This window comes from Nanorana parkeri, unplaced genomic scaffold, assembly GCF_000935625.1.
Source record: "Nanorana parkeri isolate BGI_ZX_2015 unplaced genomic scaffold, ASM93562v1 scaffold386, whole genome shotgun sequence".
NCBI classification, from domain to species: Eukaryota; Metazoa; Chordata; class Amphibia; order Anura; family Dicroglossidae; genus Nanorana; species Nanorana parkeri.
Genome location: NW_017306654.1, coordinates 500,358 through 521,166, shown reverse-complemented (window position 1 = coordinate 521,166; position 20,809 = coordinate 500,358). Strand labels below are relative to the sequence as shown.

Here is a 20,809-nt window from a genome sequence, read left to right as displayed (position 1 = left end):
CTGGTATGTTGGAAGGTTGGAAGACATCTAAGTCACTGCTGGAAGAGGGGAGCAGGTTGAGCTGAGCTGATGAGACAGCAACTTGAACAACTTTAGTGCTTCTGCTGTAAACCTTGAGAATTAATTGCTTCACGGTGCCTTCAGCTACAGAGGTCAGTAAGGGCTTGCTTTAAAGATCATTTACTGCTTATTAATGATATGTACAAAAACTTGAATGTCTATATCCTATCCACAGGTTTATTTTAAGCTAAACTTCCTCCATTACAGTTATCAGTTGTTGAAGTCAGATGGACTTTACATTTTCTCTGCAGCTCACTTGTGTTATGTATATAGAAAGAGATCTTGTCTTTGATAGACACCAGATATATGCCAAATGATCTCCAATCCCCGTGCCAAGTCTTAACATTTTCCATTATGTGTTTTTCCAGGTTGACAGCTTTTACGTCTTATCTCCCACTAATTGTTACACTGTCAAAGTGAAGAGATTGTTTCAGCTACATGACTGGATGCCCTTGAAATGAACTGTTTCAGTGGGCATATTGAAAAATCCTTTAATCCATGTTAGTTAGTCATTAGAACTTTGTGTACAGTTGGAGAAACAGACAGATAGGTGTGATGACTAAAATATATATATATATATACAGTATATAGATATAATTTTATATTACCTGTACTGTATGTACAATAATAAAGACTCTTATGTGTGTTTCAGGAAACGCTGGTTACCTTTTACACCAGCCTACAGACCTAGATATGCAATTAGGAGAGGAGACACAGCACAGGAGACTGGAGCAAAGTGCTGAAAGGCGGATCGCTCGGAAGTTACAGTGTATCGGAGATCAGTTCCATCGACTTCACTTACAAAGGGTAAATTGTTCATTTTTATGATAGTTTCATCAATCAAATGCTTCTCAATGCAACCTTTTAAAACCCTATTTGATTTATAATGTTCTACTATATTAAAGTGCTAAACCTACCGAATTAACTGATTCCCAAAAGAAAGCTCAAGTTAGAAATGTTTAATACATGTGAATAAATCCCTAATCAAACATACCAATGTGGTGTTCTGCAGCTGCTGTATGTGCATTCTGCTTATTAGCACATGCACAGTGTATCCTACATACAAGGCATGTCTCTGGTGTGCTCATGTCATCTCTGCACCAATCGTTCAAGCTCCCAAATGGCTAGTGTCATAGCTGGTCACTTTTGCAGCTCCATGCCAACTTCAGATATAAATAAAAGGTGGAACTGTCCTTGGCTGATAGGAGACTAGCAGGGAGACTAGGAGACTTGGTATGTAGGCTCCTCCTACATACTAAGAGCCAAATGGAATATTCAATATGTTAGGTATTGAAGATTGTATTGGCTGGAAATGGTAAAGTTTTTCTGATCAGGTGGGTTTTTTAGGGATTATTTACATTTCTAACAGTTGACTAGATCACTGTAAACCAGAGATTTCATCAGAATGGAGGTTGAGTAAGGATTGTTAGACATGTGTCCGGTGTTTGGGTATTTAAAGCCCAACTGCAACCAAATCTTTTTTGTTGTGGTATTGGGTAGAATGGGGAAAGGCTAGATCCTCTGCTGGGTTTTAATGCTGTTTGTGTATCTGTTGAGGAGGTTTCTCATCACTGCCCATGCTACTTGACAACCATCACCTGGGCAGAAAGTGAGGGAAGTTTACCTCAAAAGTGAGTCATACAAGTAACAGAATTAGTGAAGCATGAATATAATTTTTGGAGAGTCGATAAAGAGGTGCAGGTAATGAAGACAGACGGAAGTTATATACTATATGGGTGTAGCATCAGCATTAACAAGGGTTTAGAGTTGAAAGTTCTGCTTTCAGGCAAGACAAACATGAGCTACAGTCATCAAAATAAGACATTTTAAGAGCTTCTGCTGGGATGGTGGCTTATGTAAAGGAATAGAGTGTGGGGATCCTCCTTGCTCAGAATTTTCTCAGATGGCCCCCTCTTCACCTTGCGTCCTTAGTTGTACCATATAAAAATTCAAAATAGAAGGTCACTCGCACTCCAAAAGCGATGCCAAGTCAATCTCTTTTTTGACTATAAAAGTGTAACATCTCATAGCTCTGGGATGTTACACTTTTATAGTCAATAAAGAGATTGACTTGGCATCGCTTTGGAGTGCGAGTGACCTTCTATTTTGAATTTTTATATGGTCTGTTGAGGCATCTGCTGTCACTGCCGCACCCACCCTGCCTTTGGGTTTGCTTCCGGTCAGGAGTGCGATGGGACATACTTTGGCTTAACTTAGTTGTACCATGTTTCTTTGTTACCAGCATTGGGATGCAAACTCTACATTCCGGCTGTGCTTGCTTTGGGTACAATACAATAATTACCTTGATTGAGAGGGTAAGGGTTTAGAGTCTGTAAGTAACCCTTAACACCGGTAATGGGACAGTGTTTCTCATATTATTTTAGGCATTATTTAATGTAGGAACAGATTGGTTGAAGATATGAATTAAATAAATATGTCAATAAATCAGCAACGTTTTGAAGGATGTTGACTATAATACAGAGTAAACTATTTCTGGCCAAAATGTAATGCTGCCCTTCTCCATTAAATATATCACTATACAATGTTAAATTCAGAAGCTTTCCTCACCCCAGCACAGTAGAGTATATAGTGAACGACATGCTTTTATATAGTCGTTTAAATGAATGTCAGAGTTTATAACTTCTCTTTCTGTCCGCTGCAGAATTGTACTTTTTTATCTGCTCAAAAATCAGGCAGCTGCAGAACAGGTTTTACAGAAATCTGACTCTTTTCTGTCATTACGCAATGTTTTAGCCCTGTCACTTTTTGTTAGGAAAGAAAATGGCTAGGAGGCGGGGGTCACAAAGAATGGCGCACGTCCAATGTTTTACCAAAAAAAAAAACCATAGGGAAGGTAAAATGAAATGCACTCCTCCCTGTTCTGTATATTCTGGCTCTGGTTAAACACTGTTCTGTCAGATTAAATGTAACCAGAGGGCATGTTGATGTAGCTAGCTGTTTAGCTCTATTAACAACTGACAAGGCAAGCTGTGATCTCACTTTTTTAACTGAACATTAAACTCCTATCTGTACTTTACTGCTGTAACCTGTAATTAACTGGACTTTCAAGAAATCAATGTTTACAGATAGAGGCACGCTACCTGTATGCTGGTCATACACATATCAGGTTTCAGGCAATGATAGCGACAAGCTGTTGGTTGAAAAACAACCAAATGAATCAAGACCACCTGCTACCAGTTTTTTACATTTTCAAAAGGAAGTGTGGTTTGTAGGTTGCATGGAGTCCTTCACTTGTTTCTGTGATAGATGTTTATTAAAAAGGGTTGAAAATGCCTGGATATTGCCCTGAGTATCACCAGCAATTTTTTTTAGAATTTGCCTAAAGGTGTTCATAAACATGCATGTTCACTTTGAAGCAACCTTTCTCAACCAGGGTTCCTCCAAAGGTTGCTAGGGGTTCTTCAGCATTATGCAATTTCTGCTTCTCAGATATGTAACCACTGATTGCAATAATCCTCTTAGCTATTTGTAAATGGGGCATTATTTCCCACTAACTATCTATGTAAGGAGCATTCTTCCCACTAAAGAGCATTCTTCTCACCAACCGCCAATGTGAGAAGCATTTTTTCCACTGGCCACCAATGTATGGAGCATTTGTCCACTGACCATCAATGTAATGAGCATTCCTCCCACTGATCACCAATGTAATAAGCATTTTTCCCACTGACCACCAATGTAAGGAGCATTCATCCACTGCCCAACTGTGTAGTGGGACCATTCTCCCACTTAACACTTGTGTAAGAGGCTGTTCGCCCAAGGACCACCAATGTAAGGTGAACCGTCTTCCATTGACCACCAATCTAATGACCACTAATGTAAGAGAACACTACAGTTTTAACTGTTTGTAGTTATTTTCTGGCCTTTCTTATTGTTTATTCAAAGGTCTCAAGTGGGCTGTGCGGGGTCCCTGGCATGTGCGGGGTCTCAAGTGGGCTCTGCAGGATCTCGAGTGGGCTATCCAGGGTTTCAAGAGGGCTGTGCCCGGTCTCTGGAGGGCAGTGCGGGGTTTAAGGAGGGCTGTGCGGGGTCTCAGGAGAGCTGTGTGGGGTCTCAGGTGGGCTGTGTGGGGTCTCAGGTGGGCTCTGCAGGGTGTCAGGTGGGCCCTGCAGGTCCTCTGGTTCGCCCTGCAGGGTGTCGGGTGGGCTCCAAAGGGCCTCTGATGGACTGTGTGGGGTCTATGATGGTACATACAAAATTTTGCTATGGGGCCCTGTGATTTCTAGTTACGCCCCTGGTCTGAAGTATATATGGTTTTCCCTACATTCCTGTCTGGTAGTTATACCCTCTGATTTAATATCCAAACAGAACAAGTGTGATACTTTCAGGGCTACATCTGCACATAATGGCCCTCATTGCTTCTGATATAAATGACCAACACCCATACACTTCTGAGATCATTTAGAATTCGCTAACAGATGCATTTGACCTGTAGTTCACTTCCATCTGACCTGTATTTGACCTGCTGCAAGCAGAAGAATGAAGAGTAGTTAGAAGACTTATGAACGTACAAAGTATGAAATCATCTTTCCTTTCCTTTCTCTTGTTTGGTTGTCAGTACAGTAGTTGTCCCTATAAAGCAGATCCCATCATAGTGCATTGTAACATTATGCTATTAATAAAATAAACAGATGGCACAATGAACAGATTTACAAAAGGGTGTCATAATCAGAAAATCCCATTTACTATTTCTGATGCACTCTCCAATAAACTCCAACAGGGCACGGAATAGAGGTGCTGTAAAACCCTTGAGAGGCATATGAACTACATTGCATCCTGCAGAATTTGCCTCTGGTTGTACCCAGGAAATAAACAATGGGCATAATTTAGACTGCATCTTGCCAAACTGAGTGAACTTCCTCTTTTTATATGTTTCTTCCCATGTTAATGGGAAGTTTAAAAGGAACCTTGCTAAAAAATATATATTTGATCATACTGTCTTGTGACAGGAAAACAGGTTAATATAATGTATTTAATAAAAAAAAAAAAACGTAAAACAGTAGTTTAGCAAAAAAGAAAGCCATGCCAATTGTTTAAGATACATAGTGCTTTAGAAAACTCAGTGTCATCCAATTAGGTGTATAGGGTGACATATCAGAGGACTGGCCCTGCTTTGTTGAGCAAGGTTGTCCATGGTAACCTACTAATTATGACTGATAGCTAGAAGTAGTTTGTCATATTTAACTGGATTTATTCTGTTTGTTGAAGACGTTTCATAGGTTATTCAAGCCATTTCTTCAGTTCTAATGGATGTCATGAAAATACCACACATTTGGTTATATCCACACAAGTAGCACAGGCACCCTAATCCAATCACCATGGGAAGGCAGACATTACTGTCCAAAAAGGATTGCATGTATGGAACCACCCTGTTCCAGTTACATAATCTCATCCTTGGTGCCAGGAAGGCTTCATAAGTCTTAATCCTTCGATTTGCATGGCTGAAGGTGTAAATTGTTGTCAAAATGCCAGGCTAGAGATGTTAAAATGTTCCAATTTATTTTTATTTGTTTTTACAATAAATACATAAAACATTCACAACATACCATACTAATTACATAAAACACTTAAAACATACAGCTCTGGTGATGCATAGCGTTATTATTTACGGGTTTTCATTTGGTGTCCTTCTCCTTATAGTACTCATTTTCCTAGTAATATTTTTACATGATAAACATTCATAGATAAAACCCATCCCTCTTAACGGTATATCACCGGACCATATATACCACTTAACAATAACCAAGATTGGCAAAAACCAAAAACACCCACACAACAAAAACAAAAAAAAAGGGAGAAAAATGCAAAATTGAAATAATGGGATGGAGGTAGGGGGAGGAGTCTCTAATTAGGTCTCCTCTCCCCTCTCACCCCTCCCTCCTTACAGATTACATAAAATGACTCCTTATGGGTTCCCTCTCATCCCTCTTCGCGTGCATTATCTTAGTTCATTTAACAACTACATGTTATTATATTTCATCCAAGGAGACCATATTGCTTCAAATCTTTGTTCTTTATCCTGGATTATACTATTTAATTTCTTGTGTATCATGACCTTGTGGATGTTCTAACGGTAGTGTAGTGTGTAACCACAAGCTATCAAAGACCCACTGAAATGTCTTTGTTTATGTCTTTAGACTCTTTCAGGGTTATGCACAAAAGGGTGAAGAGTTTGGAGAAGGCAGGAGAAGTGAACAATCTGGGACAACATAGCTGAACTGGAATGGGAGCTCAATTGGAGAATTTGTCCTAATCTGCTATGTTGTCCTCAATTGTTCGCTTCTCCTGTCTTCTCCAAACTTCACCCTTTTGTGAATAGCCCTGTTTATGTTTGTTGTTACCATCTTAACCAGATGTTGCAGAGTCTTAATAACCCCCAGTTCACGTCCCAGTAGGTGGTGGAAGTCAAAAAGCAGCTTCTGATCTCTGTGCGTCGGTTTCTTGTAGTCCTCAATGTCTAAGCCGTCGCCACCCTTCCAGACATGTAACACACAGTGTAAAAAGAGGTAATTTTTGTTCTGTGCCTCATCTGGTGTAAACTTGATGTTTTTGTCCAATGAATTTAAATTCCCACTAAAAGCTTATATTTCCACTGTTCGAATCATGACCCTCGCATCATCCTCATACCTGAATCGATGACTTGGTGTTAATACCCTGAAAGGGTTTAAGGCTCTCTTCTCCACCTCTTCCATGTACAGGTTAGCTACAATATGAGAAACAAGTGATACCATAGCACATCCATGTTTCTGTGTGTAGAAGTAATTCTACTTGAAAAAAATGGTGTTGAGGCAAAGGTCTTGCGAGGAACTTACTTGATCTGGCTTGTGTTCTCTTTGGCTGTGAAGAGTCTTATCTCGTTTTAGATGTTACATTACAGTATCAATGGTGTCTGCAGTTGATATACAAATGAAAAGGGATGTGGCATCATAGGACACCATTACCATTGTCTCTTCTGGCTCTAATTTCAATCCACATACCTACATAGTTGGTTGGTAAGGTTGAATGAAGGCACAGGTTCATCCAGATCCATGCAGTTCATCGTGTGGGTGTCTGTGGTTCCCATATTCTGTGTAACTTGTTGACAAATTCTTTGCAGTTGTGAATATGGAAATCGAGGCAGTAATTTCAATTTCCCTTGCTCTTGTTTCTATAGCATACTTGTGAAAGACTTGTGTCTTACCTATTGGTGCTGATTGGCCTTAAAACAATCATGCACACAGTGATTTATGAAATTACTTAGTGATATTAAATGATCGACCTCAATCTAGATGATAATGTTTATATTGGTTGATGACAGGCATGTCTGTGGGTTGTAGCAGACATCCCCAGCTGTTCCTTCTCAGGAGAACAAGCATTTGCCTGGGTGGGACTTCTGGCCTGTCTTCTGTTGTCTCCCCTGAGCTTAGGCAGATGATGGGGTGTCTGGCTTCTTTCCTGCTACCCTTTCGAATAAACATGCCCAGCCGGGAATTACAAGCTTGCATGTTAATGGAGTGATTGTATTGCCTGCGTGCTTGAGCACTATCTAATGTACATGGCAGACTTAGCCAAATTTGCTCTGAGCAGTTGGGGAAGAGTTTTGCCTGAGCAATTATTACAGGCATCACAGTTTTGCAGATTTTCCTTTTTAAAAGCTGTAAGGGTTGAACAGGGTGAGAGAAAATAAGCATGGCTGTGGAAAGTGAGGGGAGGGAGGGGGAGGCATCGCGTGAGTGAAACAAGGGACAGCATGGCCGTGTGTGTGTTTTGTGGTTGCAATCTCCTCCCTGTTTATATCGCTTTCTATATTTAGCTTCTGAGTCATAAGACATTTTACTACCCACAGTGCACTGCCAGCACCTGACTACTGCTTTTTTTATATCTTCCCAGAAAACTGAGTTTAAAGATTACCCTGAGGACACTGAAGTGGTTTCATAGTAATGTTTAAGAGCTAAATCTTTTTTATGCTATGAGACGTTAACAATTGCAGTATCTCTATGCATGGCTGAACAATACCTAACTCTGAAACAAATCTCAGAAGGGCTAACCATGATTTTAACTAAGGTGTCTGTGACCACTTAACTTTATATGACTGAGGCTGTGTTCATGTGTAAGATGCTCCAGTGCACAATAAGTGTGATTGCCCACATACGGGGTAGAATCCTAGATGCCCCCACATATAACAACATACAAAAATCATACAGGGCTAGCAAACCTGAAGTTCATATGTGCATTTTATTGAAGCAAATTAATAATACTGAACAAAGGCCAGATTGCATACGTGTACTATGCACAGTATAATTCCATACAAATGCATGTGTAAAAAAAAGTAAAAACACTTTAAAGATAATTACTCTACAAAAAACATGCAGTCAGAGGAGGAGGGGCAAATTGAGATCTCAGAAACATGTTTTGGAGTTACTCACTTCTTCAGTGGACAACTCCACTGAAGATGGGGGTTAACCAAAAATATCTTCCGACACAGTGTTTCTCAAACTTTTTTTTAGTCACGGCTCCCTTTTAAAAGTATGAATAATCTCAAGGCACCACAGTCTAAATTGGGGGGAACCCAAAAGCACACAAAAAAGTGTGGGAATGCAAAAGCACAAAAAAAGTGGGTTTCCCCCTCCACATCAAAGTGCACCCCTTCAAAGGAAGATCCCCCCCTTCACATCGGAGGTACCCTTTGCATCAGTAGACCCTATTCACATCAGAAGCCCCCCATTCATATCAGATGCCCCACTTTCATATCAGAGTCCACCCTTTTATACCATGGCACCCTGGTTGAGAAAGGCAGTTCTAACATAATCTGACATGACTATGTCCAGTCGTCTTACTGGATCACGGCATTATGCCAAGGGCAAATTACTTTAATACAAGCACAGATTCTAGCATATTTGTTTAAAAAAATTTGTAAAATGTTTCCTTCCTTAACCCACTGTACTTTCCTTTCTTCCTTTTAGAAGCCCCGCCTGTTATTTACCTAGCCATATGTACCAATTCCGTATAAACACCTCTATAACCCTTTTGAATACATGTGATATTAAAGCCAAGTTCATGACTTTTCCCGCCCCCATCTCTCCTTGGCATTCAGATAACACACATCATTCTGTCAGTGGCCATGGGGAGATGGGGTGTTGAAACGACAGTAGTATTTATGATACCCACAGCTCTCATATCCAGAGCAGGCCAAATGTACAGAGGGAAGCCTGATCAGAAGTAATAGTTCTCTGAACAATAACAATAACCTGTGTGCCTGGAGCTCCATTATATAAATAGCATTATGTATTTCTATCTATCTTGCTGTTGACATTTTATGCTCACTTCCTGTCTGGTGAAATTGTTGTCCCTATGTAAGATAGTGCGGGGAAATGTCTTTATCTGATCTGGATAACAGTAAAAACCCAACAGCAGTTTTAATCCTTACCCATTCTATCAAAACATAAATAAAAAGTTTTGTCTGGACCTACACTTTAATTTCACATCTTCAGAAATGTTCTAATGCATTTATTAGCAACCACTAGTTCCCTTCCTTCAGCATTAAAGGGTTATTAAACCCTCAGCGGTTTTTGCATATATCTACTGCTAGCAAGCAGTAGATATATGCAAAAACATAGAAAAAACAAAAAAAACTTTTCAAACAGGTTAAAACTTACCTGTGTCTTCGCCACGCGCTCCTGTCCGAACATGTAAGATTCTTGGGTGGCCACAAAGGATCTTGGGGCGGGCACATGCGCAGTTCAAATCTTTGGCCGGGAGACGAAAATGCTGCAGCATGCGCCCGCACAGACTCTGTGGGACATGTAGTGCCAGAAAGAGAGAGGAGTTAATGCTGCATCGTAGACCGCCACCAGCGCTGGAGGGACAGCTGAAAACTACAGGAAAGAAGAAGATGATCGGATCAAGAGGCATCATTTAAGGTGTGTACTCACATTAAAGGAGAATTATAAGGCGAGTGAAAATCACTCAGCCTCATAATTCCAGCCGACGTGCGACAATGAAACTGTCACAGGTCGGGTCAATAGATCGGGAAGTGAGCGAACACATAGCGTCGCTCGCTCACTTCTCGATCTATCCCTGCAGAGAGCCGAGACTGTCACTCACGGCTCCCTGCAGGGATCCCCCCCCCCCTGTCCGATCCTCCAGCGCTGACTGGCGGAATGGACGGGGAGGCGGCGGGCACAGCTAGCTCTGCCTCTAGATAGGCAGAGCCAGCTGTCAATCCCGCAGCTGGGTGGATCTCAACAGTAATGTCAGGATCCGTCCCGGCTGCGGCATCTCAGTATACTGAGCTTTGGGTGACGGGAGGATGCTAGTTTGTGTCCTCCCGTTACCCTTAGGAGAACTATGGGGAACAGCCCTGGCCCCGTAGTTCTCCTTTAACATGTCACTTTAACTTTTGAGCCTACATTTCCATGGTTGTCCACAAAGTTGATGTCTTTCTGCTTTGATTAGGAAGACTCTGCTTAGATTTTCACCTATGCCTGCTGGTGAAATGAGTTTAGTGTGTAACAGACACACTTGAAGTATGTCTCAGCTATCATGAAATCCTCTGTACTTATCATGTTCTGTGCACCGTAACAATGAAGTTCTTGTATTTGCTCCTTTTTGGTCTGTTTCATGTGAAAAAATACTTGTTGAATTAGCCAGAGGTTTTACGAGCTGTGTTCTTTCTAATGCATCAGAAATGTAGTAGGCAGGACTGACACCAGGGCTGACACTAAGGAATTCAAAGCTGTGTTGTACTGTGCAAGATGATAGTAGGAGCATGCTTTATTTCTGGCACACCAACAATTCTTTTGTCTGTACTTGTAGCGTGTTTAAAGGGATAAAACATTTAGCAAATGCTATACCTCCTGCATAGGATAGGTCTAGGTGTTTCATAGATTGTGTGCCTGGGGGAGACCTGGCGTACAGCTGGTAACCCAATAGCTGCATATATACCTGTAACAACATATATTTAAAGCCGCTTTCATCAATGTGATTGAATATGGCTTTTATGTATTGCTTGCCAGATTTATACTTTACCTGTCCAGCTGTTTCTTTCTAGTATAACATTACCTGGTACTTATTAAACCTTACAAAGGGAGGGTGCTGTATTGGGGCAGAAATATGGAAGCTGCCATTTGTGGATTAGAAGGTGCATGTTTCCAAGCATCATTGTTGCACTGCTTATTAAGTCACTGCCTGGGGACATTTATGGGAATACCAGGTGTCCCAACATCTGATGTATACATGCTTGTGGCAGGTCAGTGACTTGACAGACTATGAAGCTGGTCAGACACTGAGCGAAGATTACCAAGCTGGTGGTCCTGTCTGCTGCCTACTGTTTGACAAATTTAGATTGAAAAATCGAGGAGCCTGGCACAAAATTGTCGCCCAAACAGCCGACTGTCAAAATAGAATAGACTCAGCAGGAGCTTCCTTCATCCTCCATCCATGTTTATCATGAATGGAGGAATCTGATAGATTTTGTTTTTGTTTAGCCAGATAATAATCTACTAATGTAAACTCAGCTTTAAACTGTCTGACCAGCACCCCAAGGAACCTATCTACACTTTTTAGATTATTTTTACCCCTTTCATCCTGGTCCAGTGTGTTGCTTATTCTGTGGGTACAAGCCCTGATGACAGGGGACTGGTGAGCCACTGAAACACGTGTGAAGACTCTTGTGACTCTTAATTTGGCAAATAACAATCAACTGGACCTATTAAACTTAGTAAGAGCTCTCACTTCTTGACCATCCTAACAGATTGTAAAGGAAGAATCAATAGAGTAGCCCTGGAGCACGCTGCAACACAATGTCTGCCCAATGACATTTGTGTCATGCCAGGTTCCTTTAAAGACACATTGATAAATAATCATTTTTTTGTTATTTAAGCAAGAAAGCTTTATGACCTGATCACAGCATGAACTGTTTTATCACAAAATATTCCCTGAGGCAACTCTTTCACAATCAGTAATGTGATACAATAGGGTGAGTCTTCTTCTTTATAATAAAAGTATATTTTGCCTTTGGGGAAAATACACCTATAAAATAGAAGTGATATACTCACTTCTTAAATGGTTCCTTCTTGTTTACCTCATTTTGCTTCCTCTTATTTTCCAGCTTGACTCAGTAAGGTTGTTACATAATCCAATCCCCAGTACAGCAATTAGCTTATTTTACTTCGTTATCATTAGTATATCAATAGTTATAAAAGCATAGGCCAACTTTTGCAACAAATTTTAAATGCATAAAATAATAAATGTGCAATTATAATTTTTTTGCATTAGAACCTGCACTACATTGCAGCCACAATTTTTGGGTTGCGGGTACAATGCACAGGCTCCTGCAGGCTCTTTCGCCAGACCCTCATCTAAAGAGAAGGTATGGATGTTTGTTATGGGACTGAAGGAAGTAGTCAACTGTCTACAAGTGCAGTGACATCACCCCACCTGTGGTCTATGAGTCCCTCTGCTGCACAGGCAGATTGGACTTGTAGTCTTCCATTAACATGGATCTGTGAATGGATGATGTGGCTGAAGCCACACACAGCCACGCCAATATATAAAATATCTAAATGCTGTAGGGAGAAGAACCCCAACCTTCAGGTGAGTGGGCTGGAGGACTGGGGAATGTGACCATCTATTATGTTACACCCTAAATCACTCAATTTAGAGCCCCATGGCTGTCTGAAAACTAGAACAGTGGCTGCATCTGATAATATACAGCCATTGTTCAGCCAAGAATTTTCAACTCGGCTAAGTTGACTATTAATTAAAACATTTTTGTCAAGCTGGGTGGTGCCGACAGGGCCACCCATAGCTGAAATATTGGCTGATTCAGCAGGAATTGGCAAACAATCAAGCCCACTATGACCTGTTTAACGCAGGTTTTTTTTGAGTTATCATCAACAGTTCTGCACATCAGCGCTGTTGCTATCTTAGTAATGTTTTCAGCCGGGTCAGCTCCACTTTAAAAGCACACAAAGTTTATTATCTGCAGAACACCCCCAGCTCTATGAGCATACATGTTAATTTCACTATGATGTCTCTGTTAGGACTCTTATTATTATTATTATACAGGATTTATATAGCGCCAACAGTTTGCGCAACGTTTTACAATATAAGGAAGACATTACAATACAATTCAAGACAAGATGGTAACGAGAGATACAATCTATAATGCTCTTATAGCATTATAGAAATTAAGTAGAAATATGGAGATCAAGTGAGGATCACGTTGGGAAAGTACGGGATAGTGCTTGGTACAGCGTGTGTCTCACAAGTTAATAATTAATAGGTAGTGTGTAACTGGTGTTGCATAATAAAAGTTCTCGAAGTTTGTGTCTGGCCTTTAGTCTTGCTTAATCAGGTTACCAAGAAACTGGATGAACTTCCTGTCTAGAACTGTGACACAGCATGTTCGCTTTAAACTTTGATATTGTTATTTCCTAATGCGTATATAAATATTTGTATACAATCATCTATCCAAAACTAAAACAACAGGTTTTGGCTCTACATAAACTGTACAGTATGTTGATTTTTTTTTCACTATTTGATAACTCTCAATGCTGGCATTGTAGCTCTGTAAACAGGTGTAAAAAAAGTGTTACCCCACATGCCCTGACCCTTAAAGCTGTAGTCCACCTTTTGCAAAATAATCAATAAATGCACACACATTTTATAAAATAAAACATGTACATGTATTAATTGTTTGCATTGGAACCTGCAAACTATTAAAATGCTCAGGATCCTGCGGACTCTACCTCCCAGCCCATCTCTATTGTAAGGTATAGACTTAAAGATTTGGGATGGGAGGGAGTATGAATGCACTACAAGTGCGGCAACATCACTGCACTTATACTCCATGGAGAACTACAAGTCTGTGGCAAATGGGACATATTTTGTGGTGTCAAGGCAGATATTGATGGTCCAAGAACAAGATGGTGTCAAGTTAGATGTTGATGGATCAAGAACAAGGTGGGAAGTGTGAAAGTTGTGAAATCACCTTGTTTTAGTGACAGGAACAGGGAACAATTTTCACATCTCCCATCCTGTTCTTGGACAAATAAAATCTGCCTTGACACATTGCATGGTGTTTGGATTACAGTGTCTGTGCTACCTTTGTGGATATAGATGCTTGAGTAAATTCCTATCACTCATTAGGACTGAAAAAGAGACTTGGGTAAGCTATAAAATGTCTTCATCATTGCAGAACAAGTCTTGTTGAATGAGTCCAACTACTACTAGGTATACCATGACCTGGATAAATGAGAACCTTCACAGATATGTTTTCTAAAGCACCTTCAATCATAAGCATTTGGCATTTGTTTTAATAAAATACCTGTTTTCGCCCTTTTTTTATCCTTTGCTGCTTCTCAGCACTGCTATTTTTCTGCAATCTATTTGCAGCCACTTTCTGTCTACATACATGAGCTCTGGTGATGGCCACATTGCATTTCACAGGTTAGGCCATGTCTGCATAATGTGTATTTGAAACAGCCACTTGAAGACTCTATCAGAAACCAGGTGACAGGGTGACTATGCAGGAGCACAATTGGTAGACAGGGACAGTGTTGTCACCCTATAAAAGGAACAAGGACCTTCATGACAGAATTACCAATTATTATTTTAACGCAATTTGCAGATTTAAAAATACGGAAGCCTACATTTTTTAAATTATGTGAACATGTTAAAGTTTAATGTATATTTTTTTAGCGATTGGGTTATATATACTCAGTCCAGTCACAAGGGTGGTGCTGGGGGTGCGGCCCGCAACCAGGTGACACCATTGGAGGGGTGACACCAAAATGGCTGACAGTCATTTTGATATCACTCCCTCTGAAAAGTCAAGGACCGAGAGCTTGACAGTTTCGGGAGAGAGGAGGGGACCCAGCAGCATACCTTATCCCACCGGGTGACTGTCCCCTCCTCTCTCTGCTGGCATCCATCACCAAGATGGCCGCCGGCAGGTATCAATAAGATCGTCGAGCATGCGCGATGACATTATCGCACACACTCGTCGTGACGGCATGAGCGATGACGTCACGTAGGGGTGTCACCCGGTAAGCCTCGGGACGCCCCGAATATACTTTAAATAATGCAAAGGATCTGGCGGAAAGCAGAGTGGATAGCTCCTAATGCATGCTAGCAATAGGCCCCAAAGAAAAATAAAAGCAATTAAATATTATTCTAGAAGAATGATGTAACATATCATTTAGTAACAGACGCTTACTGTTTTCAGTCTTGAAAAAGTACATTTGGAACACAGGAAAATCCCACATAGATCATAAATTACATTTTTGATTCCAAAGCAAAATGAAAAAGGAGTTGTATTATCAGGGTGATAGCAATGGAGAGGGAGGATGGTTGTGTTTTGTGCTGTATAAAAACTCAACGTTTTGCTGTCTCAGCAGTGTGGTTTAATTTGAAGATTAACCTTGCAACCCACTCAGTGTGAAATCACTTACAGATGGATCATTGCTCGCTCTGAAACCCCTCACCCTGGGATTTTAAGGAAGGTTTGGAACTATGCAGCGAGGGATAAAGACCGCTGCTGAAAATGGTTTTGTTGTGTATGCAGCTGCTGCTCTGACAAGTTCAGTGATTTATCTAATGAAGAAGTGTTTCAGTGTAGACAGCAGAGTTTTACACAGAAAAGGTTCATTTCAAAGCATAAGTGTACATGGGTTCATGGATCAAGTTCAATCCTTATAAGACAAGTCCATTGAATAAGGCAGAAGAAGCTTGTAAAAATGTTAAAGATTTCTCACAAACATTTATAAATTTAAAGGGGGCTTCACATAAAGCCCAAAAGTCAGTTTTATCCATGTAATAATGTGCAAACCGCCTTCTTACAATATTTGCTTCTCACCATTGGTTGCATTATTTGGATGGGACGTCTGCATCATTTTGTTCTGTGCTGCTCACTGTTCTCCTTGCTGGAGGCTTTGACAGGAGGAAGTAAAGCCTGCCTCTACCACGCTGGCTGCTTCCACACAGCGGTAGTAAAGTAAAGAATTATGCATGATAAATCAGTAATGGGAAAAAGATCCGATGCAGGGAGATGGCAGGCATTAATGGTGACTAGTAGGGATGTTCAGATAGCAAGTACCGCACTCGGTACAAGTACAGATACTTTTCTATCTCCAAGACTAGACTAGAGAAAAACTCAAAAGTTAGGAGGCAGCTGTCATTTGTAAGGAGCACACGGAGCTCCTGTGATTTGTGCATTCCTGTTTTAATGTATGATTTTTTTTATAAATATATATAAGTGATGCACCGATACCATTTTTTTCAAGTACAAGAACTGATACTTGCCCAAGTACTCACAGATCCAAGTACTGATACATTTTTCTTTATTGTCATGTGACAGTTTCTCTAAAACAATATCGACTATTGATTTCTGTTCAGTGGTGTCGTGCCAGAGCTAGGTCCCAGCTGCAACCCTGGTAGTTCTTGTGAAAATGCCAAGCATCGGCACTGGTATCTGAACATCCCTAGTGACTAGTCATTTATCCTCTGCCTGCCTTTTTTTTAAGCAGCGCAACCTGATCCAGAACCCACTCCTGCCTGTGATCACAAAATGAAGAAGCAACAACATCAGGATGAGGTCATCACTGTGTTCTCCCTCTCCTATAAGCATGTTCCCTGTAAGCAATAAAGTCCTGACTGTCTTAGACTATTGACCTCTCACTCTAGGCAACTTCACAAATTACACTATGCCAATATTAAATCCATTACTTTTAATAGTTGTGTAAAAAACTGTTTTTTTTTTAAATGGATACATAATTACATTTTTATATCGGTTTGAAGTTCAGCTTTTAAGTATTTGTGTTTTGAATTTTAAACCACTTAAGTACTACTGTTCCTCAGGACCAGCATGCAGCTGTGTAGAGAATATTTCATAGTGATATAATAAATTACCATCAGTCCCCACATTACAAGTACTATAATTCTGCTGACTGTGTAAAGCTGTCTCTGTAATGCATTTCTTTTATGTGACTATGTACAGTAAAATCTCCCATGTGGTCATTAGAAATATACTTTTTGAGACTGCTAATCCTACCCACTGATTATATGTCCTTATTTCTATTGTTTCTTTTTGGCATTAGCTAATAATAGTTTGTCTCTGATGCTGGGGGGATGGGGGAGGAAAGGGGGCACAAAGAGTGGTTTCTTGTCTGTTCCTGTCTATTTGTAAAGGACGAGAGCAATTTTTCTAACAGCCTTCACAAACACCATCCCTGGCCTTTGCAACAAAATCCTCTGTAAGATCTCAAATCTCTCTGCATGTCCAGTTGCCCTCTGAGGTCTATGGGCACCATAAAAGACAGAGTATGAGTGAAACAATACTCTTCTGTCTATAATGCCATGTAACACCCAGCAAGGCTTTAAGTAGCCAGGGAGGGACCATATGATACTTTGGCTTGGCTTTTGGTTACATGAGGGGGCAAGGATTGTAGAGAACCTGGGGCAACCGAGGCTACACTGGGGAATAGAATTCTGCAACGTATTTAGTGTCATGGTGCACATAAGTAGTGCTTTAAAAAGGGAATGTTAAAAAGAACCCAAGCTCATTTACACTTTACACCAGGGTATGCTTATAACTAAAACATCACTTCTGGGTGGACAGAGCCTTCGGTGATATGTCCATATATATGAAGCAAAGCTTTAAAGGAGAACTATGGGGTCAGTGTTTTTCCCCATAGTTCTCCTTAGTGTAACGGGAGGACACAAACTAGCGTCCTCCAGTTACCCTAAGCTCAGTATACCGCGAGCTACAGCTCATGGTATACTGAGACGCCGGAGCGGATCCCGACCTGGACGTCGGGATCCGCCCAGCTGCGTGAGTGACAGCTGGCTCTGCCTATCTAGAGGCAGAGCAAACGGTACCCGCCCCCTCCCCCGTCCGTTCTGCCAGTCAGCGCTGGCAGATCGGAGAGGGGAATCCAGCCCCTCCCCCTGTCACGGCAGAGAGCCGTGACAGGATCGAGAGGTGAGCGAACCCGGTATGTGTTCGCTCACCTCCCGATCTACTGAGCCGACTTGTGACAGTCTCATTGTCACAGGTCGGCTAGAACTATGAGGTGAGTGGAAATCACTCATCTCATAGTTCTCCTTTAAGAATAATGGGGCCTTATTTTGATTGTAGTTCCACCGAAGGATGATTGAAAATCAGTCCAAGCTATGCTGTCTGTGTCCATCCCCATCATAACAGCTATGGCGAGTTGAGGCATGGTTGACTGTCGGGCAGTTGCACATTATGGTTCTCTCAGGCAGTGCATCCACCTGTTGGGTCTCTGCAGCTTCATCCTCTGTGTCCTCTGGCCTCCTGCTTGCTCCCATTGTGCACATCCAAAGGTTATTATGCCCTCAGATGTGTGAGGGTGTGCCCTGTTTGGCTAGCTTGTCTAATAAACCTTGCCATTCCATCTAACAGTACCTGTTCATAGTGGATGTTGCACACTAACAGATGTGCAGCAACCCTTAACAGTTTTAAAAGTCTGTGTCTCTAAGTTTTCCATCTGTTATGGGGATATTGCTAGAGAGCTGTGACATGAGAGAGGGGGCAATAAAGAGCTCACAGCAGCCTCTGTGCACAGGTACTGTTAGATGGTATAACAAGAGAAATACCATAGTTTAATTTGAAGGTCACAACACTCTTACTGCCCATTGCAATGTTTATCACCTGGGTGCAATTTGTAATGTTATTCGACACACCTTTTTGCCAGTTTTGCATGTCCAACCTGGTGTGAACCTCTCTACTTTTGCTTCAGTTTGGGCCTTGTCCTATATTTTGGCTATTTATTGCACGCCTGACATTGTCACCTGGCTTGACCCCCATCTATGTGACTGCTTGACTATCCTGTATCTCACTCTCTGGTGCTGCATTTTTTTCAACCCAGCCTAGGGTCCCTCTCTCGCCTGACCTCTTTAGGGTTAGGTTCCCCCTTCCCAGATTCTATATTCTGCCACAATTTCCAGGGGGGGCCTGAGTACTGGTCCATACACATAAAGTATACCAGAAAAATGGCTAATAAAGGGTGAATAGTGGTGCAACAGTGATGTCAAACCTGAGCTTGTGTCTTTATTTAGAATTGTCAAAGTAAAACAATTGCAAACTCAGTTGCTTGAGCAGCATTATTATAAGGATTATTCACAAACGAGCTGAAGCATATAGCCATAGCTTCGGCTCACTTAGGCCGCTGGAGCACTTCCGTTCAGCCCATACAGCAGCTAACAGCTTAGCTGAGCTGAAGGCATATGCTTCAGCTCAGCTAAGCCGAAGTCACAGCCAAAGCCGGGAGAATGTTCTCCGCGCAAATGTAAACAAAAAAACAAAAAAACTTTAGGTCTGGCAGTAAAAGGAACCCCCAGTGAAAAAGTAAAAAAAAGTGCATTGGGTCCCTCCAAAAGTTTTAAGGGGGATTTCCTCAACTAGACCCTTAGTCTGAGCACAGGCCTGGCAGGGCAGGAAAGGGGGGAACGACGTAAGCCGAAGGAGTAGCCTGAAGCAACGGCTATATCCTTTGTAATGCTGTTTAAGCAACTGAGTTTGCAATTGTTTGACTTTGACAATTGTAAATAAAGACTCAGCTCGGCTAAGCCAAAGTCACAGCCAAAGCGGGGAGAACGTTCTCCTTGCAAATGTAAACAAAAAAAACAAAACATTTAGGTCTGGTAGGAAAGTTAAGAGGAACCCCCAGTGAAAAAGTAAAAAAAAAGTGCGTGGGGTCTCCCCTAAAATTCACAACAAGACCATTAGTCTGAGCACAGGCCTAGCAGGGTGGGATAGGGGGGAACGAGTGAGCGCCCCCCCCTCCCTGCACCATAACAGGCCATTGGAAGGGTACTCTTCCAGCGGTTCCCCTTGAAAAGCACCTTGTCCCCATGATAATGATGTCAAGTGCTTCTTCCACCATAACCGTGACTCGGTGGTTGTGGGGGTCTGCAGGAAGGGGGCTTATTTGCATCGGGGTACCCCTTTATTAAGGGGCACACAGATTTTGCCCCCCATCCTTGTGAATGAGTAAGAGGTACTTGTACCCCTACTCATTCACTGAAGGGTTAAAGTAAAAAGTAAATAGAGAGCCCACTCTTTAAGAAAAAGTCCTTTATTTAAAAAAACCAAAACAAAGTTTTTGACAATTCTGTTAATAAAAAAATGAAAATCCCAAAAATAAAAAAAATGATCCACCGATATAATCCAAAGGTCAAACACGACGTCCAGCATTGTCCACAATGTCGCTGACTCGTCTTTTTTTTTTTTTTAAACCGACGCCCGCACCCGACGAACTGCCCCTGCTGAAAGAAAACTTGACAGATGGCTGCAAAATGTAAACAAATAGATGGAGCAGCTGTCAAATCGCTATTGCAAGTGTCGGCAAAATGAAAACAAATCGGCGGAGTCGGCCGTGATGTCACCACTGGCTCCGTCCATTTGTTGTCATACAATGACAGGCTACTCTCCTCAGGTCTTTTGAGGACTGTAGACTGTAATTATATGACAACATACGGCTGAGTGGAACGTGTTCTTCACTTCGGCTCAGCTGAGCATGTTCGGCTGAACCGGAGGGAGCAGAAGCCTGCCGATGTATGGCTGAAATCAGCCGTACTCTGCTGAAGTGAATAGCCAAATGGCGTTCGGCTCCCTTTACTTCGGCTCAGTTATTTACTCGGCAGCCTGGTGCAGACATTTATTACAAGGAGCCTTCTCTTGTGTGTTCTCATTTAGAATTGTCATTAAAATAATTGGTGCCAAGGA

General features: G+C 41.5%; 1 protein-coding gene across 1 annotated transcript in view; it reads left to right on the top strand.

The window, feature by feature from the left end:
- Window positions 1-20,809, top strand: part of BMF (Bcl2 modifying factor) — a 48,033-nt gene that overhangs the window by 24,651 nt on the left and 2,573 nt on the right. Inside the window, exon 3 of the mRNA XM_018559273.1 lies at window positions 713-867. Coding sequence (XP_018414775.1) covers window positions 713-867 — 155 coding nt within the window. The remainder of the gene's footprint in view (window positions 1-712; window positions 868-20,809) is intronic.